Source organism: Serinus canaria, chromosome 17, assembly GCF_022539315.1.
Source record: "Serinus canaria isolate serCan28SL12 chromosome 17, serCan2020, whole genome shotgun sequence".
NCBI classification, from domain to species: domain Eukaryota; kingdom Metazoa; phylum Chordata; class Aves; order Passeriformes; family Fringillidae; genus Serinus; species Serinus canaria.
The window spans coordinates 10,921,168-10,948,399 of record NC_066330.1 but is presented as its reverse complement, the minus strand read 5'-3'; the positions used below and the strand labels follow the sequence as shown (position 1 = coordinate 10,948,399).

General features: G+C 58.5%; 4 protein-coding genes across 7 annotated transcripts; 1 reads left to right on the top strand and 3 right to left on the bottom strand.

Annotated features, from left to right (window-relative positions):
• Positions 1 to 319: 319 nt before the first annotated feature.
• On the bottom strand, positions 320 to 3,983 carry LOC103819197 (lipocalin-15). The gene is made up of 7 exons (XM_009093662.4): positions 3,131 to 3,983; positions 1,990 to 2,129; positions 1,735 to 1,799; positions 1,332 to 1,445; positions 763 to 863; positions 625 to 650; positions 320 to 469 (listed from the first exon to the last, which is right to left on the bottom strand). Exons 1-7 carry the CDS (start codon positions 3,224 to 3,226, stop codon positions 466 to 468), a joined length of 546 nt encoding a protein of 181 aa, XP_009091910.2. The 5' UTR covers positions 3,227 to 3,983; the 3' UTR covers positions 320 to 465.
• Positions 3,984 to 4,122: 139 nt separating this feature from the next.
• On the bottom strand, positions 4,123 to 6,691 carry PTGDS (prostaglandin D2 synthase). Its single transcript, XM_018917913.3, has 7 exons — positions 6,517 to 6,691; positions 5,458 to 5,597; positions 5,299 to 5,375; positions 5,068 to 5,181; positions 4,761 to 4,862; positions 4,534 to 4,559; positions 4,123 to 4,278 (listed from the first exon to the last, which is right to left on the bottom strand). The coding sequence occupies exons 1-6, from the start codon at positions 6,613 to 6,615 to the stop codon at positions 4,534 to 4,536; spliced, it is 558 nt and encodes a 185-aa protein (XP_018773458.1). The 5' UTR covers positions 6,616 to 6,691; the 3' UTR covers positions 4,123 to 4,278.
• A 2,524-nt stretch (positions 6,692 to 9,215) lies between these two features.
• C8G (complement C8 gamma chain) lies at positions 9,216 to 12,802 on the bottom strand. Of its 2 annotated transcripts, XM_018917907.3 has the most exons (7): positions 12,653 to 12,793; positions 11,697 to 11,836; positions 10,960 to 11,030; positions 10,554 to 10,658; positions 10,170 to 10,271; positions 9,957 to 9,995; positions 9,216 to 9,447 (listed from the first exon to the last, which is right to left on the bottom strand). In XM_018917907.3, the coding sequence occupies exons 1-7, from the start codon at positions 12,791 to 12,793 to the stop codon at positions 9,434 to 9,436; spliced, it is 612 nt and encodes a 203-aa protein (XP_018773452.3). In that variant the 3' UTR covers positions 9,216 to 9,433. The 2 variants fall into 2 exon arrangements, with proteins under 2 accessions (XP_018773452.3, XP_050837120.1); XM_050981163.1 differs by lacking the exon at positions 10,170 to 10,271 and having other exon boundaries at positions 12,653 to 12,802.
• FBXW5 (F-box and WD repeat domain containing 5) lies at positions 12,790 to 26,348 on the top strand. Of its 3 annotated transcripts, none has more exons than XM_009093542.4 (9): positions 12,790 to 12,895; positions 13,570 to 13,780; positions 16,047 to 16,204; positions 16,823 to 16,997; positions 18,253 to 18,401; positions 19,717 to 20,197; positions 22,678 to 22,825; positions 23,877 to 24,089; positions 24,510 to 26,348. In XM_009093542.4, the coding sequence occupies exons 2-9, from the start codon at positions 13,591 to 13,593 to the stop codon at positions 24,754 to 24,756; spliced, it is 1,761 nt and encodes a 586-aa protein (XP_009091790.1). In that variant the 5' UTR covers positions 12,790 to 12,895; positions 13,570 to 13,590; the 3' UTR covers positions 24,757 to 26,348. The 3 variants fall into 3 exon arrangements, with proteins under 3 accessions (XP_009091790.1, XP_018773447.1, XP_018773448.1); XM_018917902.3 differs by lacking the exon at positions 12,790 to 12,895 and adding an exon at positions 13,232 to 13,292; XM_018917903.3 differs by lacking the exons at positions 12,790 to 12,895; positions 13,570 to 13,780 and having other exon boundaries at positions 16,047 to 16,212.
• The last annotated feature ends 884 nt before the right edge of the window (positions 26,349 to 27,232 follow it).

The window sequence follows — 27,232 nt, the reverse complement described above, 5'->3', positions numbered from 1 at the left end:
ACTGAGCAGGAAATGGGGTTCCCTGGGGGTGTCCCTGCAGGCAGCACTTGGCAGTCTGACTGCTTAACGCTGTCGGCACAGAGCTATTGACCGCCCAGCCAGCCCCTGTCCACCCTGGCTCCATTCTTCCCTGCCCTGGCAGCTGCTCCCCTGCACCTTCCCCATCCTCTGCTCCCCATCCTCCCCATGCTGGGCACAGCAAACACCACATCCAGGGAGCCCCCTAAAACCTGTGGGGGCCTGACAGGACTGTTGGGCTCAGGGTGCCTGGGGATCCTGGCAGCACCCTGCTCCCACCAACGAAGCACCAAGCTTTGGGGCAGCTTCTGCATCTATTTATTTAGGTGGTTGAGGGTGATCCTGGTATGGATCAGGGGGTCTGGCAGAGCCTGGAGGATGGGAAGGAGCACCACGGAGTGGGGCACAGAGCCCATCGTTTGCTAGGTCTGGAGGACACATGGTCCTTCAGCTGCAGAAGCAGGACAGGCAGATGACTGGTCAGAGCAGGGCAAAGCCAAGGTGACAGAGCCCTGAGGCAAGTGAGGGATCCCCCAGGGCCTGCAAGTCTCTGCTCAGCCCCGGCCATGCTGAAAGGGAGTCACAGCTTTCCCTGGCCACACTCACCTGATGTCCCCAGTGCATGCATTGATCTGTTGGAAAGCAAAGAGAGGGGTGAGCGTGCAATTGGCAGCACCCTGAGCCCCTGTGCAGTCCGCATGCAGAGGTGCCGCAGCTGCCACCCTGTGCCCTTGGGCCACTCACCTGACTTGGCAGGATGGCCAGCATGTCCTCAGTCAGACCCATGGTGGGGATGAGCTCCATGAACTTCTGCAGGAGCTGTGGGCTCACGTCCTGCTCCCTTGCTGCAGCCACACCCAAAGTGGGGACTGGTGAGTGCAAGGAATCCCAGCAGCCAGCCCCACACTGGGGGTCCAGGTACTGCGGGGCAGCAGCTGGACCCCAGGGAAGGGCCAAGGTGAAGCAATGAACATGCAGGTTGGACATCAGGCAACCCACAGCTGCCCTGGGCTGGCAGCAAAGGGTCACAAGCCCCTTGGGATCAGCAACCCATTTGTTTGGGGTGGTATGGGGTGGCTGGCAGGCTTGGGATGCTGCAGCTGGGTTTGCACACTGCAGGGGGCTCTGGTTCAACCTGCACCAACTGGAGATTTCTTTAGTGCAAGGTTTCATTCACTCCAAAATTAATTCTCTAGGTGATGGACATGGGCTGCTGCTGGTGATGGCGCTGTGTAGTGGTGGAGAGCCCAGCCCCGGCCTGCTACTGGTGCCCCCATTCCTTTCCAGGAGCCAGGTCCCCACTCCCAACATACTGAGGAGTTGCAGTGCCGTGCTGGGCTCTGCCTCGCTGTGCTGGACACTGTGGAGGACAGCGTAGTGGCTGTAGTCTGTCTCCATCACACTCAGATTCCTCTTCTCTTGTGCTCCTAAGGACCCCAGAGGTGACTGGCTGGGTAACATGATACAGTCTGAGCCCTCCTGGGCCCTGCTGAGGCCCACAGCTCAGTGCTCAAGCCTCAAATTTGCCTGAAGGGGGTATGAGGAAGGAACCCCTACTCAATGTGGAGGAGCCAGGTGCCCACCCACCCACAACATCTCGCTGAGCTGTGGAGTCAAAGGGGCCAAGCCCACCTCCCACTACTCCTGAGGCATGGGGGCTGGGGATGCCCTCTGTTTCAGGGTACCCATGGCTCCAAAGCCCCTCTCCACACACACCTATGTAGTGCCCCGCCTGCCCGCTCTGCTGGAAGAGTAGCTCAAACTCTTTGCATTTGTCCATCCTGGAAAAGGAACATGGAAAAGACAAATGTGACTAGACAGATGGGAAGGCAGCAGGGTGAGATGGGCCCAGCCTGCACAGGGGGATGCACTGAGGCAGAACTGGGCAACCCAGAGCAGTGGGGGAGTTGCTGTGGGGGGGAAGGGAGTTCCTGGCCCGCAGGGAACATGGCGAGCAGGACGGATACTTACAGGGGCCAGACCAACTTCATGGCCAGGTCCCCTTCTGGTGTGAAGCTCACAATGGCCATGGATGACTTCATCCCAGCCTTCATCTTCAGGAAGATGGAGCAGTTGGAAGCAATGGCTGTGACATGCCACTCCCCTGCAAACTGCAGCCGGACATCACCGGTGGAATTTGGAAAAGTTGTGGGGACCTGCCAGAGGGACCTGCACTACTCCATAGGGGACATGGAAGCCCGCTGCATAAATTTGCCAACCTGCAGCGGACCTGCCACTCTCTCTGGGGACCTGTCACCCTCTTCAGGGACCTGCCACCATCTGTGGGGATTTGCCCTCTGCCATGGGGAACATGACAGCCCACTGTAGAAACCTGCCAGCCGGTGGTGGCAGACCTGCCACCCTCTGCGGGGACCTGCTAGGCAAACATGGGAACTGCCACCTTCCTGCATGCAGAACACCCTGTCCTGCCCCATGCTAAGAGTACAGGTGCAGCACCTGTCCCATGTTCCCTGGGAAAATGCCACATACTTGCAGACATCATGGCCCCATGTGCTGGTGTCCTTGCAGTGGGGCTATTGTTGGCAGTGGACACAGCAGCCAGGACTAACCTGGTTTTGCACAGGCTCCCCTGGAAGCTGTCCTGGAGCTGGCTCAGGGATGGGGCTGCTAGGTGCCTGGGGGTGCAGCACAGGCCCCCTGCCTCTGCCAGCCCCTGCAGTCCAGGCAGGATGTGCCGGGCAGCACCCTGTGCACTTACCTGTCACCGACACGTTTTATGAAAAATCCTTTCCTTAGGATTTTTCCCCTCCTGAGAAGCTGAGAGGCCTCAGGAACAAACTGTAAACAATTCTTATCTGCTGCTGTGGAATGCAACAGGGGGAATCTGTGATTGGCCTCATCTGGCTGTTTCCAATTAAGGGCCAATCACAGATCACCTGTCCAGACGGTCTCGGGCAGAGACAAGCCTTTGTTATTCATTCCTATTCTATTCTTAGCTTAGCCTTCTGATGAAATCCTTTCCTCTATTCTTTTAGTATAGTTTTAATATATTATCTATCATAAAATAATAAATCAAGCTTTCTGATACATGGAGTCAACTTTCTCATCTCTTCCCTCATCCTGGGACCCTTGTGGACAATACCACACTTACCTTCTTGGTGTCCAAGTCCGGCTGCACCGGGACCTGGGCTCTTGCCTGCAGCAGACAGAGGAGGGCTAGAACCAGGCTGGGCAGTGCTGCTGTCATCCTCACCCTGGAGTGGATGTGGGCAGGAGAGGCTGCACCCACTTTATAGCCCCCACTGCTGGCAGCCCTCCTGCCCACGCCAGCTTTATGCAACAGGTTACACAAGAGCAGGGATAACCTGTGCCCGGCTTAGGTGACAGTGCTGGCCCTGTCCCCTCCAGTTCCAGTTGAATGCAGCCTTGTGTGAGACCCAGCCCAGAGCACGCCAGGACCAAGTGCTGCCCCGTGCCCACTCTTTATGGGGAGGAGTGTGACATGCATCACAGGGGCCCCCTCCTGGCTGTTCCCATTGGTCCTAGGGTCTGTCAGTGGTGGGACAGATCCTGCCTCAGGATCCTCAGTGCCAGAGATTGGTTGTATTGGTGTTCTACCCCAGGCTGAGCCACAGCCCGGTGCCCTCAAAGGGGTGGCGGCTTCTTAGGCTGGTGGCAGCAGGATCAGACGCCACTGCTGGAGTGGGTCCAGGTTCATGGGATGGAGCCCAGGAGGTGGCCAGGATCAAGCCACACCCAGAGCCCACAGACATCCTTCTTCTTCATGTCCATCCTTCCCCAAACTTCTGGAGATCTCCTGATTGCCCATCACCCTATTCCCATGCTGCCAGCCTGCTCTCCAGCAGGAAAACCAAGGCAGGGAGGTCGGGGGAGCCCAGGGTGCCCAAGGAGCAGAGGGGGAGCAGATGCCCCAGGGGTCCTAGACTCAGGGACCCTTTTTTGTGGGACAGGGCAGGTTCAGTGGCCAGGCTGAGTGCACGTGGGGTCTCAGTCCAACAGCTCCATTGTGAGGAGCTGGGGTCAGCCCTGACCACTAACCCCTGTCCCAACCCTCTTGCCCATACTTTCCACTGCCCATTGCCTTGTTTGGGCTTTCCCCACAACAATCCAGCAGGTGAGGGCTGTTTTTTTATGGGCTTTAATTGAGACAGGGATACAGGAGTGCGTTGTGAAGACAGGGAGCGAAGGCTGCTGTGGTGCTGAGGGTCAGATGGGGCAGGGTGGTCACCAGCTTGTGGTGCTGTTGGGGCTCAGGCTGGCAGCAGCTGGTGGCTCTGCCTGGAAAAGATGAGGGTGAGCATGGCTGAGCTGTGGGAGACCAAGTAACACACAGGGGGACGTGGAGCTGGCTAGCCTCACACTGAGTGGGTAGGCACCCCACAGGGCTGGGTGGGGGATCCCCAGTCAATGTGAGGAGAGCAGCAGCCCAGGAAGGGTTGTGGAGCGGCTGGGGGCTCTGTGGGGTGATGTGGCTATAAGCATCCCCACACCATCCCACAGGGCTGTCTGAGCCCCAGTGAAGACAGGACTCACCTAAGCAGCATCTGCCATGCATTTGTCTGCAGGAGGAAGAAACAGGGAGATGAGCTCCTCTGGGGACTGTGGGAACTCAGCCCCCCTGAGGGATCCTGAATTGGGGGCACCCCATGGCTGGCCCCATAGAGAGGCAGGGACAAGCCAGCAAGGTCTCCTCCTTCTCAGTCCCCCTGTGGTATCTCACCCCCTACTCCCCGACACCATCCCTGCTCTCCCAGTCTCACCCGTCTGGGGCAGGATGAGGATCTCATCGTCTGTCAGGCCCTGCTCCCTGGAGAACTGGGTGAACATCTCCAGGCGTTCGGGACTCAGCTCCTTTGTCCGGCCTGCAGCCAAGAGCAGGGTGAGAGGTAGTCCCCCCATATCCACCAGCACAGGGACACAGGCAGCCCTGCAAGGGGGTCCTGACCCAACCATCATACCCCTAAGGTCACCCCAGCTTGGGAAATGACCCTAACCCTGCCCTTCTCTCATGGGAAAGACAGACATCCGGGGGGCATGGACAGCATGGGGATCCCGGGGCAGACGTACTGTAGAGCAGCACCATGGTGGAGGAACCAGTGCTCTTGGAGATCTGGGTGGCCACCAAGGCGTACTCGTCGTAGTTAGTCTCCACCACATGGATGTTGTGCTTGCTGCCCCAGCCTGTGGGGAACATGGGGCACAGCTCAGCGCTGAGCTCCAAATCGGCCACAAGGCAGAAGCAGGGACAGCAGGGCTGGGAGCATGTCCGGGGCTGCCCCACAGAAGCTGAGCACTCACGTGGGCTGGTGTAGCTGAACCGCCCCGGCTGCTCTGTCTTGGTGTAAAGACTGTTCCTTGTCACGCACTGGTCACCCCTGGGAAACAGAGCAGCAGGGGATGCACCAGTGGCCACCCCCAGTAGCCCCTCCCCACTCACCCTCTCCCCATGCACCATACTTGGGGTAGGTGGAGGTAACTTCCAGGTTCCCGTCTGCTGTGGTGGATATGCTGGTGGTGCACATCTTCATCAGGTGCCTCTTCTCCTTGAACCAGTTAGAGTTGGAGGCCATGGCGATGCTGTACCATCTCCCTGTGAGCTGCACACAACTTCCACTCAGCCTCAGCTGGGCATAGACCCTGTCTCACCCCTCAGCCCCCACCAGCCCCAGCCCAGGCCACATCCCTCTCCTCTGGCAGCCCATTCCCTACAGCAGGACAGTGTCCCAAGGTCCTCATTTCACAGGGAGCTGCTACAGCTCTTGGCAAACACAAAACCCAGGAACAAGGAAATCTCTATTTCATTACATGTCCTTCACTGCCCTTGGTTGTTTCCTTCCTCTTTACCCCAAGCCCAGGGAGTGTGACAGGACTGCCTGTCTCTGAGATACCATTTCCATCCATATCGGGGTGTGAGGATGGGTCAGGACACTGGGTCCAGCATGGCTCATTCCAGCAGTGTGATGCCCCTGAGAGGAACTGCCCACCTTGGAGAGCAGTGCTGGGATCACCCTTGCAGCACATCCCAAACCCCCATCCTTGCAGGAAGTGCCTCTTGCCATCCTCATCACCTCCCTGGGGTGGCTATGTCCCCCAGGACTTTTCCAGGGGAGAAGGCATGTAGGGGATATCCCAGCACAGCAGCCCTTGTTTTTTTGTGGCCCTGGGCTGGGGAGGGAGGGGTTCCCATGGCCCATCTCTGTGCTGTCAGACTGAGATTGCATTTCTCACTCTCCCCTGTAAGATCCCTGTGCATCCACAACCACTCCACAGCACAAGAAGCAGCTCGACCCCATGCCTAACCCGGGTCCTGCCCCACAGCCTGGAGCCTTGATGCTGGATCCCTTCCAGAGCCACCAACCCAGGTGCTGGGAGGTCCCCAGATGGGAGGCTGCATGTGCACCAGTGCGAGCCTGGCCCCCCATCCACCTGCACCACCCCCTCCCCACATTTGCAGGGCAAGGATCCCCCAAAACAGCCCAAACCTCCACGGAGGTGATGCCAGTTGGCCTGGGTCACCTTGTCCTGCTGGAAGTCAGCCTGGACAGGAATGCTGTGTTGGGCGTGCAGTGTCCCAAGCAGGGCCAGCCCCAGGATGCTGAGCAGTGTGATCTGCATGGCAAAGGCGAGCCGAGCTGAGCTGAGAGCTGGAGGCAGAGCGCTGCAGTGCTGGAGAGTTTGGCGAGCCCCTATTTATGGCCAGGCGTTGTGGGGGCCCCGGGGGAGCCAGCCCTGCCTCCCCCCGTGCCGTTATGCAAGCAGGAGCAGGACAGAGCGCTGAAGCCAAAGGGCAAGCATGGGATCCTGTGAATGCTTCCCTCCTGTTGACATGACATATTTGTTCCAGGGTGCCAAACTGCTCTGCAGTGAAAACAGCCAGCGGCCAGCGAAGTGGCTGCCCTGCCCCCAGCGCTGCCGGGCTGGGGTGGGGAGCAGCTCACGGAGAGGAGCCAGCGCTGCCCCATCCACACACGGTGGCCTCACCTGGACCCAGAGTGGGGCTTCAGTGAGATGGAGAAAATGTCCAGTGCCTGCCAGGTCCCAACCCAACCCATAGGACTTAACACCTGCGTGTGCTCCTGCAGGACACCCTGCTTTGCCTTTGCTCAAGTACCTGCATCACCCAAGGAAGTATCTCTGCTGGCCTTAGCGCCCTTGGGGTGCGTCCCACTGGTGAGCCGCGGAGCCCCGTGTTCAGCTCCCTGGGGACCAGCATGCAGCCAGATGCACCCTTGACACCCCACCCGCCCCACCACCCTGCATCTTTTGACAAGAGGGGCTGGAGATGCCCTTCCCCCTTGGTTTGGGGTCACCAGGTGCCCCCCTCAATCTGGGGACGCCCCTGCAGGGTGAGGGCAGGGGATGTATGCTCGGTGCCAGTAGCAACGCCCATCGGTCTGGCAGGGTTTGGGCAGGGTTGGCCACGTCGGGCAGAGCCCCAGCCCTGCGGCGCAGCCCTGCCAAGGTGATTTACGTAAGGAGCATGTTTTCAGTCCAGCTGGTTTTCCCCTGGCAGCCCCCCCTGCACATTCCCTTCCCCGCGCCCCGCTGCGAGGCCGCCCTGCCCTGCACACCCCGCGCCTGCCCGGCCCCGCGGATTTATGAAAACAAAACAAAAGCTGAGCAGGCAGGACTGGACTTTACGAGAGCCTGGCTGGGGCGTCGTATCCTGGGCTGGGGCTCAGTCTCCCCTGAAGCTCACCCTCAGGGTGCTGGGGGGAACTCTCTCGAGACATCGGGCACACAGGCAGGGAACACCCGGGGTGTGACTGTCACTGGCACTGCGGCAGGAACACAAAGCTCCCTCTGCTGCCAGGTACCCCCAGCTCCCTGCCCAGGTGCAAGGAGGGGGTTCCCGTTGGATATCCGGGTGGTGCTCGGCTGTCCAGGGAGTGGCAAAGCTGGGAGCCAGCCCGAGGACCTGGGTGGCGAAACTGGAGCACTTGGGAGCATAGGGGAACACCAACGGTGGCAAGGGGCAGAAAGAGCAGAGCTGGGGTCAGGATGGGGTATCTGGACTGTGGGTCCCCGCGGGGGCTGGACACAGACCCTTGGGCATAACCTGGGTGTTTGCACCCAGAAGTGGTTTAGTCCCAACGAGGGATGGGCTGAGCCGGTATGAAGGGTGTGGAGAATCCTTGGGGATCAGCTTAGTTTCCCGGGGCTCTCCACTTACTCCCTTATCCCCCTGCCCGGTGCAGCCACTTCGGAGTGCCGGTAAAATGAGCTGGATCCACCACAGCCCAGCTCTGTCAGGCTTGGAGAGCGGCCGGGCTGGACACGGCTGCCCCGCACCTGGGTGGTGGGAACAGAGGTTGGCTCCGGCCACATCACGTGACTTCCCTTACATAATTCCCTGATAAACAACATGTGTTACCAGTTCCCGCTAGGATTGCAAAATGCTGGTTCTTGGGACAGAGGGCTGCTCCCCCCCCCCCCCCGCCGCCGGGGCTGCGGGACGGGGGGGACGGGGCCCCGCACCTGCCTGCTGCCGGGCCGGGCGGCCTTGGCCAGGCTCCGCACACGGGGAGAAGGGCTCGGATGAGGGGCTGCAGCATTAATCCTGCAGCTCCCCCCAGGTCCCTGCCTCTCTCTCTGAAAGGTGCTGGCTGTGCAGACAGGAGTGCAGCGCGGGCAGCAGCGCCTCGGGGAACGAACTCTGCAGGACTGGGGCAGGAGAACGGGATGTTTCTCAGTCCTGGAGATGGGAAGCAGGATTGTGGGAATAAGATTTCCTCCCCTGGGGTCCCCGAGTGATCTCCCAGCTTGTTGGGGGAAAAGGCAGATGCTGTGCTTTCCCTCAGAGCCCTTAAGTCCATGCTCTCTGTGGCCCCAGACACGGTGCTGTTCCCCTCAGTGCTGGGCCCTCCCTTGCCTCTGCCAGCTGGACCAGGAACCACCACAATTCTGCTCTACTGTCCCATGGCTGAGGAAGGCTCACAGAGAAGATGGCAGGGGTCTGCATGGAAGGGGGCTGCAAGGTCTCCCCAACACCCCCGTGGCACCCCCCAGCTAGGAGCACTTGCCCGAGGCACTGGCAGTCCATGGTGGAAGCAGGGCTGGCCTGGCTGCGGCAGACCAAGAAGACTCTGTGAGAGATGCTGAGCCCAAAATCTGCTGAGCTCAAGGGGTCCCTGCCACCTCCCTGCAATGCTGAGCCTGGTCAGGACCTTAGGGCCCATCAGGCTGGGTAAAGAGGTGACTGGCCTGTACACAGGTTCTTCTCTGAGGTGTTTATTGGGGTGTTGCTGGCTCCTGCAGGAGAGTGAGGCACAGAGGAGAGGGGGGGGGGGCACAAGCTGGGAGGGCACAGGACAAGGACAGACACAACTGCCAGCACAGCTGGAGGGGCTCAGGAGCTCAGGTCTGTGTGGCCATGGGCAGCTGGCTGAGGTGAGGGCTGAGCTCTGGGACCCCTTGGCAACTCCATCTGCACCTACAGCTTCGTTTCTGGAAGGAAGAGAAGTGCTGAGGGGCTGGGGGGTGTCCAAGCCCAGCACCAGGGCTGGAGATCTACCTCTGCCTCGCCAAGCACCAATGACAAGTAATGGAGCTGTCCCTAGGGACCCCAGCCTTCACCCCAGGGTACCCCTGTGCCAGGACATCTCATCTTAGATCAGCCCTCACCCCAGAAAACACCAATATAGATCCATCAAGCCCAGTCTGACCCATGTGGGGGGTGAGTGGGGTTTGCTTTGCCCCCTGATGCCCATCCTGAGTGACGGTTTGCCACACAAGGGCACAGACTCTGTTCTGGGGAATGGTCTGGGCTGGCACAGGAAGGGCCAGGCCAGCCCTCCCACATTCCTGGGGCAGGTCCACACTGCCACAGTGCAGCGTGGATCTAGCCCAGTGTGCCTAGACCACTGTCTGGACAGGGACACCCAACTGGTGCCCAGTGTGGGACCAAGCCTGGCACATGGGGGCACCCAGCGCATCACCCAGCATTGCCAACTCACCATCGAGAATGTGAAACTCATCTGCAGAGTCACAAAACCCTGAAAGAGATAGAGCCCAGGGGGATCACCTTGTCTGGGACCTGGCACCTTCCAGCCCCTGCACCCCCAGGACATTGCAGGGCACAGCCCCATCCTTGCATCTTTGTCCCTGGGGTGGCCAGAGCATCGGGACAGAACCCACACAGGTCTCCCTGAGGACCGTGTGCCACCCACCATAGGTGGGGAAGTAGTAGACGACATCCTCACTCAGCCCCACAGCCCTGGCGCGCTGCTCGAACTTGTCCACAATGGCATCACTGACCAGGCTGCTCCGTCCTGCATGCGGAGAGACACCAGCAGTGGCTTCAGGCCCTACCTGGCCCTGGCCCAAAGCCACCCACATCCCTACACAAGGCTCAGGGCTTTCAGCTCAGAGAAGTGGGTTCCCAGTTTCCCCCTCACCCGCTCCCCCACAGCATCTGGGAACAATTCTCCAGCGAGGAGTGACTCCCATTCCAATGTCGGGTCCTCCAAGGCTTCAAATGGTCTCTCCAGAGTCCAGCACAGGTTTCCCACCCCTATCCTTCACCTGCCATGAGACCCCGAGCCCCAACCTACCATAGAGCTTAACAGAGATGCTGTGGCCCTTCTGGTAATAGAGGATGATGAAGCTGGGGTCAGCCTCACCTACCACCACATCCACTTTGCTGCTTTTCCTATGGCCTGGGAAGGACAAGAAGATAGCCCAGTTAGTCCCAGTCAGTCCTGGTTAGCCCCAGCATCGTCCAGGGGCTTTATTTCACCACAAGCCGAGTGTACAAAGGGTGAAAATTAGAGCCAGAGTGGGACAACCCCACAGGCACCAGCCCATGCTGTCACCTGTGATGGCATCTGGCACTTAGAGACCCAAGACATAAAATACTGGGAGTGCACTGGGAAGAGGGACATTGGTACCAAAACCCTGCTGAGAGCAGGACTGGGGGGCCCCAGGAGCCTCCTGCCACCCCAGACCAGTCTCCCTCACCATTCAGCAGGAAGTGTCCAGGAGCCAGGGCGGGAAGGTAGTGCTGCCTGATTTCCCAGCACATCCTGTCCCTGCAGGGGGAGAGGAGGAGATGTCAGTACAGGCTGTGGAGGATCTTCTTGGATCCCTGCCCACCCTGCCTGCCAAAGCGCACATGCTGTCTGTTTCCTTGGGACTTTGTTTTCTCCCCAGGGAAAGATGTCCCAGAACACCGGGGAGACATTGTGAGAGATGCTGAGCCCAAAATCTGCTGAGCTCAAGGAGTCCCTGCCAACTCCCTGCAACACTGAGTGTGGTCAGGACTTTAGGGCTCATCAGGCTGGGGAAAGAGCTCACAGATGTGCTGAAGGTCCCCATCCTCAGCCCATAGGATAGTCCTAAGAGCCAGTCATGGGCTGGGCAGCCTTGGACCCACCACATGTCTCAGTTTTGCCAGCCTTGCTGTTCTCACACTGACCAGCCTGGGCACCCCCAGCTCAGCCTGGGCTAGTGGACGTGCAGGTGGCAGAGTGTCCATCATGACCAGGGCACCCATCGTGGCCAGGGCTTTGACTAAAAAACTCCTTGGAGGGTATCCCACCCACACTTGCTTCTAGGGCAGCTCTGTCCTCTTTGGAGCCTGTGGCCAGCGCACTGTCACTGCTTTCAGAGTCCCCATCCCAAGGCACTGGTCCTGTTCTGCCCTGCCTGCAGCATCCCTGTCCCTGCCCACGGCCCCTGTGCCTGGCATCACTCACAGCTTCCTGAAGGTGCTGATGGCCAGGCTCTGCCCATCCAGGACGGTCACTGTCACTGTGGTGGCCTCCAGCTGGTGGCTGTGCTCTGCCAGGTAGCGGCAGCGGGAGGCCATGCCGACCAGGAACCACTTCCCTGAGAGCTGCATGGTACAGGGGTGGCACCATCTACAGGGCCACCAGCCTGAGGTGCCACCACTCAACCATCCTGGGCACCCTCCCCCTCACTTGTCAACTCTGCGCACAGCTGTTCCTTGGGAACAGTTCCTGTTCCAGCCTTGCCCACAGGGCACAACTGCCCTCCAGGTGCTGGTTGGTCGGATGGCAGGACAGAATGAGCCTGACATGGGGACAGGCTGGGGGTATGTAGGGGATGTCCAAGGCACCTGCTCATGGCTCACACTGCCCACAGCACTGCGGGCACTCCAGTGCCACACTGGGTATATGCTGGGCATCACATAATGCTGCAGCCTCAGCTCACCCTGCCAGCAGAGCTCGGAGCTCAGCCCAAGCCCCAGAGTGAGGGCAGCTGCACCGGCCCTCCGGCAGCTGCCGATGGGTGAGGACGGGGGTCCCTGTGAGGCTCCGGTCCCAGCGCCTGCTCTGTGGGCAGCTCTGCAGGCAGTGGCTGGGGCTGAGCTGGGCTCTGGCAGCCCTGGTTGTGTGGGGGGGGGTACTAAGGGGCTCGGGCTTGGGGGATGGGCTGGGAGGCTGAGGCTGGGGAGGACAGTGGGGGTCAGATCTGGAAGGGGACACAGGACGGGCTGCAACGATGGGCCCGGGTAGGAAGGGAACAGAGGGTCAGCGCTGGACGGGCATGCCGGAGGGGGATACAGGAGGATGGGCTGCAAAGCCGGGTCTGGAGGGGACATATGGAACAGGAGTCACCGCGGCTCTCTGCAGCCCCCCCAGGTGCGGGGTTGGCTGATGCCCACAGACCCCTCAGCCCAAGCCCTCACCTGGTGGAGGCTGAGCGGCTCCTGAGCCACCACTTTTTCAAGCGCACTCTGGGGAGAGGGCGGCCGCCGTCTCTGCGCCGCCCTCTGCCCCCGCGCCGTAAGGAGCAGCCCGAGGAGCAGGAGGGTGCGCAGGGCCGCCATGTGCTGCTGTGTGACGCCGGCGATGCCAGGAAGCGGCGGGGCCAGGCGGGCACGGCCGGGAGCCAGGAGCCCTGGTGGCAGCTGGACGGGGTCGTGGCCGGGGTGAGCGCGGGGCCGGGCTGGGGCGCAGAGAGCGGGCCCGGACAGGGCGGGCGGCTGAGGATGGGCTGGGCCGGGCCAGGCCGGGCCGGGGGCTCCCGGGATGGGCGGGGCCTGTTTGGAACGGGGCGCGGCTGAACGGGACATAGGCATGGGGGCGTTGTCCGGGGGCGCGGTCCGTGGGGGCGTGGTCTGGCAGGGCGGGACAACGCTGCCGCTGCAAGGGCGCTCGTGAGCGATCGCGCCGCGCTCGGCTCGCTGTGTCTGGCACGCTGCGGGGAGCTCTGTGCTCGAGCCGTCGGGGCTGCGGCCGGACGCGCCCGGTGATTGGCTGGCGGGGGAGCGCCGGCAGCGCCGGCCGGAAGTGGCGCGGCGGGGCGGGGGCAGCGGAGCCGCCGAGGTGCGGGGGGACAGCGGGGATACCGGGCATGGCACGGGGGAACACCGGCCACGGGGGACACCGGGCACGGCACGGGGGCAACACCGGCCACGGGGGACACCGGGCACGGCACGGGGGGACACCGGCCACGGGCGCCACCAGGGCACCTGGCACGGCACGGGGGGAACACCGGGCACGGCACGAAGGGAGCAGCGGGCAAGGCTCGAGGGGGCCGCGGGCCCTCGGCGGGTGCGGGTCCACGTTCCGGGCCTGACAGCAGCACCGCGCTCGGTTCCAGGCGTTGCGGCAGAATGACACGATGGACGCGGGCTGCCCCCGGCTCCCGGACACCGTCCTGTTCGAGATCTTTCTGTACCTGGACCACGCCGACGTGCTCTCAGTGGGGCTTGTCTGCCAGCAGTGGCGCGCCGTGGCCCGCGACGAATTCCTGTGGAAGGAGCTTTTCTACCGCTACTACCGTGTGTCCCGGGACGTGCCGCGGCACCCAGGTGCGCTCCGGGGCGCGGGGCTGATCCGGGAGGCGGCACCTGCCGTGAGCCCGGGACGGAGACTGCATAAGAGCTTTGCTCTTGCCGGGTGCTGGAGCCCCCGAAGCGCGTTGCCTCGGCTGTGTCACAGTGTCCTGGGCTGAGATGGGCACGGGAAGGGCTCTGGGTCTGCCCAGACCCTTCAGAAATGGGGGTCAAAGGGCTGAAAATGCTTTGCCTTTCCCTTTTTTTCACAGAAAGGTTTCCTGAGCTCTCTAGGCAGGGGCTCTCTGTAGCTGCTGTCCAAGGAGATCCCGGGAGTTGCAGTGAGTCACCACAGGCTGCTGCACCCCAGCCAGCCTTCATGGGATCTGTGGAATCACTGCTGGCTTGGCCTTTCTGGGACTTGGCAGTCCCTCTGCTGCAGCTCTGTCCCTTCTCCAGCTGGAGCAGGCACTTCCATAAGCACCATTGGCTGCTTCGAGGGTCCCAGGGGCTGGGCTCTGCAGGGACACCTGTGCCTCTCTGGGGGGTGTGTGGCCCTGTGACATCACTGGGGACATGTGCTGAGTCAGCAGCTGCCCTACAGCACCAAGGCAGGTTGGGCTTGATGTGGGCTCACAACAGGAGCTGACAGAGCCAGGGCTGTCCCTGGCCAAGCTGTCAGAAGGCTTGGGGCTGGCAGTCGTGTGGTCACAGCGCTGCTCTCTGCTGAGGATCCAGTGCTGGAAGCAGTTTGGTGCCATCTGGAAGGATCAGCCAGCTCTGTCACACCAACTGGGAGCTGGCAGAGGGGCCCTTGCTGCCCGGGGGGGTTTCTCCCCAAGCAGCCCATTCCCGGTGTGTTGTGGGGCTGTGCAGGGGGTCCCAGCTGTGGCTGAGGAAATTGGATCCTGGGTTGTGAGTTGCAGTGGATACAGAAGGGCAGGAAGAAATGCCAAGGATCAGGCAGTGGGAGCTGATCTCCTTGCAGCAGGAGCACCACTGCAGAAGGGCTCTCAGGGGAAGTGAATGTTGATGGGATTCCTCCAGGCTATGTGACTTTGCTCTTGCAGACCCTGGGAGCTCCATGGGGCTGAGGATGTTCTCTTTAGGTTTTTTCTGAAGCCTTTTGACCAGGCTCGTTTCTTCCCAGTCTCCTGCATCTGCTTAGTCATCTGTCAGCCCTGTTCTTGAGCACTAATTAGGATCAAGCAATTGATGTAGCTCAGTAAGGTATTCAGGCCCCTCCCTGGCAGGGAGCTGTGGGCACTCTGCACAAGGCAGCAGGACAGGGACAGCTAGCAGGTGTGGGCAGGGGCTAGGGCATGAGTTTGGGGGCTGCCCTGGGCAGCCCCATGGTTAGAGGAATGGTATCCAGTGGGTCTGTGAGATGAAATGTTTGGTTTGGCAGGCCAAATAGGGCCTACCCAGGCTCTTCCCAGCTGGATGGGCTAGGACCAGGAGGTTTGGAGAGGGCTGATGCCTTGAGCAGAAGTGGGATGTGCTGCCAGGAAGCTGTTCCCTTCCTGCAGGAGCAGGTGCCTCCTGGGCTGCAGCGTGTTCCAAAAAATCCTTCAGTACTGTTCAGTGTCACTAGAAAAGTTGGCCCTTATCCATATACATGTCTAATCCTCTTTGCTTCTCTGGGATTTGCTGCTATAAGAAGTCTGTAGGCTGCCTGGCCGGGCCCTTCAATAAAAATTTTCTTTATTTGTTTTTTATTGTCCATTGGTGAGACTCCCGTGAGTGTGCCCCAGACTGTGCTCAGCACGCTGTGCCCAGCTTCTGTTCTTCTCTTTCATTTTTTCAAGTCTCTTACCTTATGGAGATGTGTTTTTTCCAGGTCCCAGACCCTTTCTGGAGCCATCTTAATTCTGTGTTAGACAAGACAGAGGTAATCAGTGCAGAGCTGGGTATGGTGAGGAGCAGCTTCCCTCTTGTCCCACCTGGTTGATTTGGTTGTGCTGGCACACGTGTTCTTTCTCAGGGCTGTTTTGGTCTGACAGCCGGCACCTCTGCCCAGGCTGTTCCAGCAGGGGCTGTGCTGCTTTGGAAAGCAGCAGTGTGGTGTGGAGCTGTGTGTGTACTGGAAGAAAGGGGTTTTTGTGTGGTGGAGTAGGGAAGCTGTTGAGGAAAACACTGAGGGCTGGTAGCTGAGCTGCGGCCCGGGGTTGGTGCCCCAGCAGAGTTGCTGGCCTTGCTCACAGGAGCCAGGACTAATTTATTAAAGCCTGGTGCCATGTTTAGCCCAGCTCTGCTTCCCTCCCCTCACACTTCTGCCCCATGTCCCTGCTCTGTACTGCAGGTGCTGTCTCGTGGTACGATGAGTTCCAGAGGCTCTACGACACCATCCCTTGTGTGGAAGTGCAGGCCCTGAAGGAGCATAATGACCAAGTTTTGCACCTGAGCTTCTCCCACTCTGGTTGCCTGTTTGCATCATGCTCCAAAGATTGCACGGTCAAGGTAAAGTGGTAGGTGCCCTGTCCAGCTCTTGCAGCCTTGGTCCAGTAGGGCTTAGCCCTGAGCAGCCTTTGGGGAGTCTGTGGAGAGTTTGACTGGATGTCCCTGGACTTGGGCTGGTTCCTCTGTGTGCTGAGCTGTCTTCTAAGCCATAGAACTAATGACTCTTGCAAATGTAGCCTTGAGGGCTGTGTGTTCTAACTCCAGCCTGAGTGTGTGTGGAGGTGGCCGAGATGCTTTGCTTTCTAGGTGCAGATCAGTGTCCTATTGTGCCCTGGGTCTGATGAAGACTGGGGAGATAATAATCCAGTGCAGTGGATCATGTCTTCCCTGAGTGGTTGTCCTGGGAGGAATCTGTCTGAACATGCTGGAAACCCAGCTTGACAGCATCATTCACTGCTTGAACACCTCCTCTGGCCAGTGGAGCAGCAGTTCTCCATTTGGCCCTTCCCCATTTTCTGTCAGGGGAATGGACAGGAATGTGGTGGTGAGTGGAAGGCAGTTAAATGGGGTTTTTGATACTGTTTGTTTTTCATGTCCTGGTGAATGCTGGCAGAACAGATAAAGCAGAACCACTCTCAGCCTTCTCAGCAGCTTCCTGACTGTCCCATCTCTCTGTAGATCTGGAGCAATGAGCTGGACATCTCCCTGCAGCACAGCTCCAACATGAGGCCATACAACTGGAGCTACACCCAGTTCTCCCAGTTCAACTCTGATGACTCCCTCCTGCTGGTATCTGGTGTCTTTGTGGGGCCTCACAACTCCTCCTCGGGGGAGATTGCTGTCATCAGCATGGGTAAGTGGGGCTTCCCTGGGGCTCCCTGGGACATATGAATGCTGGGTGAGGGGATTCCCTTCTTCTTTGGGTGTGCAGTAGCCTTGTCTCAGCTCATCCTGACTCCTGAGCTGAGGGGTTCCAATCACAGTTCTAGAGGGGTAACCTCACAGACAGCCTTAACTCTGTTCAGATCACTGCAGTAGCACCTCAAGGCAGTGTTTTGTGTATTTGCCCTCACTTCTCTTCTAAGTGCCAGTCTGGGCAAGGGTTATCTACATCACTCATCTTGAAGCTCTTGCCTATGGCATATGTGGTGCTTGGCATAGAGCTGCAAAAACCTGGAATGGTTTGGGTTGGAAGAGACCTTAAGGCTCAGCTTATTCCAACCCCCTGCCTGGGCAGGGACACCTTCCACTATCCCAGGGTGCTCCAAGCCTCATCTAACCTGGCCTTTGACACTTCCAGGGATCCTGGTCAGTCAAAGCTGCTCTGGGCACCCTGAGCCAGGGCCTTCCGAGCCTCATAGGGAACAATTCCTTCCCAATAGCACATCTAACCCTGCCCTCTGGCAGTGGGAAGCCATTCCCTGTGTCCTGTCTCTCCATCCTTTGTCCCAGGTTCCTTTCCAGCTCTTTTGGAGCTCTAAGGTCTTGCCTGAGCCTTCCCTTCTTCAGGCTGGACACACCCAGCCCTCTCAGCCCATCTCCAGAGCAAAGTGGCTGCATCCAGCTCTCAGGTCACCTTTGTGGCCCTAGTCTCACCCTTAGGTCTCACAGGGCTTTCTGAGGTGTTGTCACCTGAGCCTCTTTCACTTCTGTTGCAGCTCTGTGTATGAGGCTTATCCCCACTGTTATCTCACCATCTTTTTGCGGAGTCCCACAGTACCAGCAATTGGGAGTGCAGCAGGAAGCAGGAGTGCACAGCTGCCTTGGCTGGAGAGGCCCCAAGCCGCAGGGGTGGGAGGGAAATTCTGTATGTGTTTAACTCCTTCTTGTCCCCAGGGCCTGCTCTGGGCCCTGCTCTGGGAAAGGGTGGGAGGTTGAATTGTTCTGTGCTCTGGCTCTATGCACTGCCCTGTTATTTTGGTTTCCTTTGTGCAAGGTATCATCACACATCTCTGGAGAAAAGAGAAATAATCCGTCTCTGTAGCATTGGCTGGGAGCTGGATGAGTGGCCTCTCCTACAGAGACCTGGATCCACTTCCTCTGTCCCACACGGTTTCTCCAGGGCTCTTACTGGAAGTCACTGCCTCACACTCATGTTTCCCTTCCAGAGAACTTCACACTGCTTTCCAGGGTGAGGAATAAGCCCTATGATGTGTTTGGCTGCTGGCTGAATGAAACCAACTTGATATCAGGCAATCTGCATCGGATTGGGCGCATAACCTCCTGCTCAGTGCTGTGGCTGAACAATGCTTTCCAGGTGAGCCGCCTTCCTTCCAGCTTCACAGGCAGTGCAGCTTCCTGCTGGCTCCTGGGGGAGGGAAAGCTGCAGGGAAGGATGGCTCAATCCTCCTGTCCTCCCTGTTTGTCTCCTCTGACTTGCCTTCAGGATCCTGAGCTTGAGGCAACCCTTGCATGAGGTTTCTCCCTGCTCAGTGTTATGATACTACAATATTCTAACTCTGCCCTCAGATCTCATTGACTTTTGCCACATTAATTAGGCTGAGGTGTTGGCTGCAGTGCTCCATAGCGTGCATTGCCCAACAGTAGGGCTGCTGAGGTCCTTGATCGTCTGAAGTTATCTGTAGCCTGGTGTGTGTTCCAGCAATGGCCCTTCTCCTACGTGGTAGCTCAGAGTGGTTGTGTGAGCTGAAGGCTGAGCTGAGTCCTGCCTGGTCTTGCTGAGGTTTCTTGGGCCAGGTGCTGTCTCTGATTCCATGGTGAGAGTTGGAGAGCTGAGTGTGCTGGCCTCAAACTGCTCGTTCACTCCCTAGCACTTGGGCTGCTGAGTTGTGTTCCCCATGTTTTGCCTCTGTTTGAGTGCCACGCCTCCACATCCCCATGTTTTGTGATTTTAACAAGATGCTGACCCCAGGTAAAATCCTCTGGTAGTAGAGACTTTTCCCACAGCCGCATCTCTGTGCTACACTGAGCAGCATTACACCAGCTTTGCACCTTCCAACCCTGAGAGGCCAGGGAGGACCTTGCCCATAACAGGGGTGTGGGAGTACAGCTGCAGGCTGGGAACAGTGAGGCAGAGAAGGACCTACTCTGTGTGTCTGGAGCAGATACCAAGCTGCCCCTGCTGAGGGGTACAAGCACACTCCAGGAGCACAGGGATTCTCTGCCACTGCTGTTGTGGGGCAGAGGGATCCTACTTTATGCTTATCACAGAGGCCTGTTCCTGAAATCCTTGTCAGTCATAAAATGTAGAGTATCCTGAGGTGGAAGGGACCCACAAGGATCAAATCCAGCTCCTGTCCCTGCACTGTAAAGCACCAGGTAGTACCAGCTGATCACCGTAGGGTACAGTGGCAGCAGGGCTGACCAGCTGCTGTGCTTCCTCGCTCCACTGCTGCCTGCCTGTGGGAACGTTTTCTCTCGCTCTGTCTCCATCCAGGATAGGAAGGAGCTCAGGAGAGCTGGCAAGCCTGGGGCCCCTTCTTGTGTCAGTGCCCCACACACAGTGTGGAGGGATCTGTAGGGGTCGGTGTCGCTGCGCTAGCTCAGGTCTTGGTTTGAGCTGTGGGAGTGACTTGGGGTAGTTCCTGCTCACTTCTCCCCTCTGCTCGCAGGGCATTGAGTCTGAGAATGTGAATGTAGTGAAGAGACTGTTCAAAATCCAGAACCTGAATGCCAGCACCATCCGGACCGTGATGGTGGCTGACTGCAGCCGCTACGATTCCCCGGATCTGCTCCTGGACTACGAGGAGCAGCTGGCTGCTTCCTCCACCTGCCCAGTCTTTGATCTCGGCAGTGACAGTGAGGAAGAAGGGGCCAAGCCCAAGCTGCCTCCGGAGCCAGCCGTACAGGAATTGCCGGATGCTGGGGGTGTGCCAGCAGAGCATGGGCTGCAGCAGCTCTTTGATGGGATCATGGAGGGCCACGTGAGGCCTGCCATGACCGAGACAGAGCTGGAGTCAAAGGTGGCCAAGCTGTTTGTGCAAAACAGAACTAAACTGCCCGAGCCAAACCTGCTCCCCATGGACAGCAACAGCAAGACAAAGTACTTGATCTTCACCACGGGATGCCTCACCTACTCCCCGCACCAGATAGGTAAGGCTGGGTCTGAGCCTGGTACAGCCGGGGCTCCCTGGGGCCCTGGGCTGCAGCTGTGCTTAGGATTTGGGTCAGGAAAAGACTTGGTCTTTCTGCTGTCTGTTTGTGAGGTGTGAACTGGGGTTTGCTCTGGGTTCTGAGAAGCCCCATCACTGTGGGGAGTTTCACCTCCTCCACTTGTCTGAGGGTTGTTTTGTTGCTGCCAGCATGACGCGTGACCAGAGTTGTGTCAAGGGCTGAGCAGAAAAGCATGAAGGAGCTTCTTGTTAAGGACACCAGCCATGAGCAGTAGTGGATGCAGGGGCAGGACAGGAGTTGCCCTGGAGGAGTGTGTGGAGGGACCTCGGTCCTGTTGTCTTGTGGTGGTAGACAGGGCTGGTCTGAGCAGCATAGAGTTGATGTGTGAGTCACTTGTGCACTGCCCCTGCCCCTTGCCTGCCTCCTCTCTGCCATAGGTGGGACCACCCTTATGTGGGCATCCAGCCTCAGTGAGACACTTGGGACTGGGGAGGTTTCCGAGGGGTTTATTCACTGCCCCAGCCAGTGTTTGTATGGTGAGCGAGGCTGGGAAGGTTGCAGCCTCCTCCTTGTACTAGTGGGGCGCAGTGTGCTGTGGGTGCAGCATGCGCCAGGCCGTGGCATTGCTGGTGACCTTGTCCTGTGTTAGGATGTCACTTGCTCTCACCTGTGGCACCCCTGTTAAGACAACAGGTCTAGCAGAGCCTGAATTTACAGGAGATCCTCGGGGAGCTCCTTACTGGGGAGCAGGGAGACTGGCTGTTTCCCCAAGAGACCCTAAAACTAGCAGAGAGGTGGACCAGGAGTGTGAGGAAGAAAGGAGCTGCTCCCAGACAAGACTGCTGTGAAGCCAGACTGTTTCAGTTCTTTTCACTGCTCACACAGTTACAGCCTTGCTTTCTTGCTCTCCTGACTTTCCCATGACATGGTCCCACACCAGTATAGCCCAGTAAGGCGGAGGAAGGCAGTTTCCAGAGCTCTAAGCAACTTAGTCTTTGACCACCTCAGTTAGGAATATCACCTGGACTAAATGAGCTCTGCTTCATGCTCCTGCCTGTGGGCTGGCTTTGCAGACAGCCATGTTGACTCAGCCCTGGGCTGAGCTGAGGCAGCACCTGGATCCCCTGGGCTGAGCTGAGGTCACTTCACAGACTGCAGCCTGCCACACACTGAGGCAGGGCTTTGGGCTCCCCAGTTCCTCCACAGCCTCCCAGGGCTGAGGGATTTGTGCGATGCCTTTGAGCTCTGTGACTCCCAGGATGGAAGTCAGCACTTGCAGTACAGGCTGCTGCTTGCAGGGCTGGACACTGGCTCAGTTCCTGTCCCACCATGAGTCACTGCAGTGTCATTTGCCCTTTGGTTTGTGTGCAGAACTGGCCCTGTGTACCTGCTCTATGCCCACAGGACCTGAAGGAGCTCACTCTTTGCTCACCTCCCACTCTATGCAGTGCTACTCCAGCGTAAACTCGAGTTCCCGTTTCTCATGCTGATTCCAGGTTGAGCAGCCTGTCCTGCTGATTCATGTGTGTTTGAGTTTGAAACTCAAACTCACCAGGGAGCATGGTGCTGTGGAAGTGAGGATGAAGATGCTGGTGAGCAGTACCAGTGGGGTGGAAGAACACCAGTCCGGTCTCAAAGGTCCCAGGCTCAGGGACAGAAATAATAGGAATGGCCTTGGGCTTGAGCTGTAGTGGGGTGTCACCTGTGTCTTGTTGGGCTGCAGGAGAGGGCTAAAATCGAAGAGGGGCGATGGGATGGGCTGAGCTGGGCTGGGCCACCTTCTAGCTCCCCTGGACCTGCTGAGGATGAAGCCTGTGTGTGCCCAGGAGCTACTGAGGCTCACAGGGGTCCTCCAGGAAGCTGTTGGGGGTGGACCATTTGTGGATCTGTTTGTGTTTTGGACCTCTTCAGAGCTGGAAGGGGACAGGGCTTGTCCTATCACCAGTCTCATTTAGTCAGGAGGTTCAGAAGCTACAAAGTACTTGAGCACAGTTTGGGTTTAAATGTCTGTTCTTTGAACTTTCTGGTATATATCCCCACCTGCACTTGTCAGTGTCAGGGGAAAACCCTGACCACGGCCAGTGCATCTGCTGGGCTGCTCCAGGCTGGCTACTGCAAAGAATGGGCTCAGGCCAGGGAATCATTTCAGAGAAAAATCCTTCTACATCTAGCGTGTCTCCTGCACCAGCGCAGCTTCCATGTGCTCCAGAGAAGGCTGAGGCAAGGTTTGGCTGTACCCACCGGCACAGGGATCTCCCTCTCTGGGGTTGGATGTGCAGCCCACCTGATGAGCTGAAGGAGCCTGGCCAGGACAGCAGCCCTATCCCAGACCTTGCACAGCAAGCCAGTTCTCCTTTCTTAGCCGCACCAAGGAAAGCCCCTCCCTGAAGCCTGATATCTCCTCCAGCCCTGCTGGCAGCAGCCTGTGGAGCTGCCTCCCTCTGCTTTCTGTCCCACAGGGATTAAAAGGATCCTGCCCCATCAGATGACGACCGCAGGGCCAGTGCTGGGGGAGGAGCGGCGCTCGGACGAGTTCTTTGACTCCCTGGATCACGTCATTGACATCCATGGGCACATCATTGGCATGGGCCTCTCCCCTGACCACCGGTGAGCACAGAGGGCTTCAGCAACTGCCAGGGTGGGAAGAGCTGCTCACAGGCTCTGTGGGGTGACCAGGACATGAAGTGGTGGATGGATTGGGTACCTGCTGATCCAGGTGGTGATGCTGTGTTACTGCTGAGCTTCGCCCCCAGCCGTGGCAGGAGTGTATTCCTGAGCCAGCTCAGGACAGGGTGGCTCCTTCTAAGAGTTGGAGGAGCTGCCCACACCAATGTGTCTTGTTCCTGAGGTAGATCATCCATAGACTCCTAGGATGGTTTGTGTTGGAAGATAGCTTAAAAACTATCTAATCCCCACCCCCTTCCATGGGCAGGGACACCTTCCACTATCCCAGGGTGCTCCATGCTCAGTCCACTTGACCTTGAACACTTCCAGGGATGGGGCAGCCACAGCTGCTCTGGGCAACCTGTGTCAGGGTCTTCCAACCCTCATAGGGAACAATTTCTTCCCAATCTCCCATCCATCCCTGCCCTCTGGCAGTGGGAGCCATTCCCTGCGTCTTGTCTCTCCATCCCTTGTCCCCAGTCCCTCTCCAGCTCTTTTGGAGCCCCTTTAGGCCCTGGAAGGGGCTCTGAGGTATCTCTGGAGCCTTCTCTTCTCCAAGCTGAAAACCCCCAGCTCTCCCAGCCTGGCTCCAGAGCAGAGAGGCTCCAGCCCTTGGAGCACCTCCGTGGCCTTCTCTGGAGTCCAGCATCTCTACATCCTTCTTGTGTGGGGTTCCCAGAGCTGGAGGCAGCTCTGCAGGTGGGGGTCTCACCTGAATGGAGCAGGGGGGCAGAGTCCCCCTTCACATGATGCCCAGAAGACAGCCCCATCTTTAAAGATAGTTTCAGTAAGATTAGAGAGGTGTGACCTGACCCCTAGTGTCACCTTTCAGGTGCAGTGGTCCTTTCCAGACATGACCAGGAGTGTTCCAGCAGCCCGTTCCCTGTTTCAGCCTGGATTTCAGTGAGCTGGGCTGCAGGCTCCATCCCTGCTGTGCCAGGGAGCTCTGTGAGCTCTGGTGCAGTGCAGGTAACCCCTCTCTGCCCTCCCCAAGGTATCTGTATGTGAACAGCCGGGCCTGGCCACGGGACTGCGTCATCTCAGATCCGATGCAGCCGCCTCCCATTGCTGAGGAGATCGACCTGCACGTGTTCGACCTGAAGACCATGAAGGAGGTGAAGCGAGCGCTGCGTGCCCACCGCGCCTACACACCCAACGAGGAGTGCTTCTTTATCTTCCTTGATGTCAGCAGGGACTTCGTAGCGAGGTGAGGGGGTGTGCAGGATCCTGATCCTGCATCTGGGAAGGCCTGGGCCTTTTGCTATGGGATGGCTGGGTGAGCAGAACAATTGGGAAGAGCAGAGGGACTGACTTGGAAAGTACTGATAAAGAGTGGCTGCCCTGGTCCTGCTGTAAATCCCTGAGGAAAGGGTATATCTGGGGCTGTGATATGTTTGGTGGCAGGTGGCAAATGCCCTTCTTGGGGCTGTGGGTGCTGTGGGCTGAGCTGAGGGGCCCTGGATCCCAGGGGGAGCTGCCTGCGTAGTACGAAGCTCATGGAGACAGGGGCTTGGGTACCCTCTGCCCCCATTCCCATGGAAGGACAGGAGTGGGAAGGGCAGGGTGTTGGGGCTACTGGGCTGACACTGGGACCAGTGGGACACCCTGACCAGTCTCTCCACCCCAGTGGGGCAGAAGATCGACACGGCTACATCTGGGACCGGCACTACAACATCTGCCTGGCCAAGCTGCAGCATGACAATGTGGTGAACTCAGTGGCATTCAGCCCAGTGGAGCAGGAGCTGCTGCTGACAGCCAGTGATGACACCACCATCAAGGTGTGGCGGTCCCCACGGGCCGTGCGCATCCGGCAGGCCAGGAGGCCCCGGCCCAGGAAACTGCTCTTCTCCTGGCTCTTGAATCAGAAAAGCTGAACCCAGGTACATCTGCTCCTGCAGCTTCCTCACTGCAGCACCTCCTTCTGAGCTCACAGAGCCCTGAGCCCTGCACAGAGATGAGCTCTAGGCACACAAATCCTATGGCTGAGCCAGGAGGGGCCCTGGCAGCAGGAATCGCCTCCTCCTTGAAGCATTGGCTTCAGACAGGACATAAGAGATGGGGCCCTGTTGTAGTTCTGTTGGGGCAGCAGCTGAGCTGGTCACTGCAGGGTGGGCTCCCACAGCTTCTCACCAGCATTGCTATTTGGGCATAGCTCTCTGACTGAGCTCTGGGCACAGGGGACACTGAGGCACGTCCAGTGTAGGTCTGTGTGAGCTGGGGACCTGGCCAGCCACACTAGGAGCTGCCAGCTGCAGAGTGCTTGGCAGGAGCCATGGTGCAGCTGTGCTGCCTGACTGCAGGACTCTCTTAATATTGGTGTTTTATTGATGTGTGTTTGTCCCAAAGCTCCACGGGCAACTCGGCTGGCTGCTGTGGAATGTCAAGTGCCTCTTCCCCATGGCACCCCCAGGGCAGCAGGGACTGGGGGCAGTGAGGGGGCAGCAAGGCCAGGGCTGCGAGCCTTACTGGCCCCAGGGTCTGTTCATTGGTATTGCCAGTTTCTAAACTTGGGAGGTGGGGAGAGCTGGTGGTCATATGGTGCTGGCTTTGCCTCTGTCTTCCTCTGAGTAGCACTTCAATAAGCTATGGATTGGGAACGTATTTATTGTGGGGGATCTGCTGTCCCTTTCTGGGGTACCCATGAGGACAGCTTACCTCCTGCCCATGCTCCCCAATCGTGGCACTTTAGGTTCTCTTGGTATGTTCTCTGTGAATAAGTGTAGACACCCACAGGTGCTGCAGGTATTCATTCACCTGCAGGTGATGGGGATGGAGCCCTCCTGCCTGCAGTGACAGCTGAATAAGCTCCCTGTCCCTGGGGCTGACCGACCATGAAGGGGGTCAGCTCCTCCAGGATCCCACAGGCATTGGGGATGGTCACTTGGAGTTGTTATGGACTCAGTGGTGTTCACTGTCTGTCCCTTGAGCTTCTGTCCCTGTAGCAGGTACCCAAATGTCAGAGTCTAAAATTAAACTCCTAATCTTCACCTGCCCTAGATGGGGCCCTGAGGAGCTGCTGTCGCTCCTGGAAGCAGGGCTGGGAAGGAGGTGCAGGGGGGGGCATTTTGGAGCCCCCGGAAGCTCCAGGGCAGGTGCCTGTGCCGTTCCCAGTCTGGGGTTGCTGATAGACCTGACAGAGGTGGCAGCTTCTGTCACAATGGCACTGATGGCTTTAGCATCCTCTGCAGCAGGAGGGTCGGCATCTGTGTCCTGCTGTTGCCCAGCTTCATCCAAAACCCCTGTACTCAGGTTTTTTGTCATGAAATTAGGGGTTCCTTCCTGTGTGTGAACACAGGCTCCACATCCTGCTCTGTCCAGTCACACAGCAAAGGAACAGCCTCCCCTCCTCCCTCAACTTTGAACTCTCCACCCGTGGCTCGGTGCAGCAGCGAGCAAGGCACTGAGGTGTTGTTTGTACTGAGTTTTGCTCTTCACTCTGGCATTGAATAAATGCTCTGCTAAAGCATCTCTGCAATGTGACCTTGTTTTTCCAAGTATTGCTCTGCTGAGGCAGAGCTGAGGCCAGGACTGTCACAGGGCTGGGCTGGAGACCTGCAGGACCTGCTGCCCAGCCTGTGGTTACCTGCCCTGGCCGGGGTAGTGTGGGTAGAGAGCTGTGAGCAACAGGAGAGAGGCAGGGGATGGCCAAAGGGCAGCAAGCATCCATGGCAGCCAGGGCTGAACACTGCAGGTTCCAGGACAGGCCATAAATCCTCCTGGATTTATGTTTTTCCAAGCACTAGCAAGGCACAGCACTGGTAAACAGAGAGCCCTCCAATGCTGTTTGGCATTCCGTGCCACAGCAGCCTCTTGAGCTGCAATGCCACTGTCCTCTCATTGCCCTTTGCATCTCCCTGGTGCAGCAGCTGCTGTGGTATGAAGGGGGTCTGGGAGTTTCCCAGAGGGGACAGGTGCCCATGGTCATTCCTTGTGTTTGTCTCTTCCATACACAGTGAGTAGAGGCCACCAGGCTGCTGCCCCCACATGGGTTTAATCCCTGGGCTGGTGCTGCAGCTTGGGAGGGGCAGGAACAGGCATCCTGCAGGCACTGGGCTCCGAACAGTGGTGAGGGAAAAGCAGCCCGTTCTGGAGGAGCTCAGAGCTGTTACAATCCAGGAACAGGAGTGTTGGATTTGCCTTAGCAGCAGAACCACTGGAACCATTGGCCCAGCATTGCTGCACTGGCTCCCACTTGCCTTTGGCCCTGTGGAGTTCCAGCAGCCAGACTCCCGCTCCTTCCCTTCCCATTATAGACGCCCCCCGTTCCCTCCTTGTCTGGGAATCCTCCTGCAGGAACACAGGAGCTGGGGAGAGTTCCCAGCACAGAAATAATCCCCCACCACAGAAACC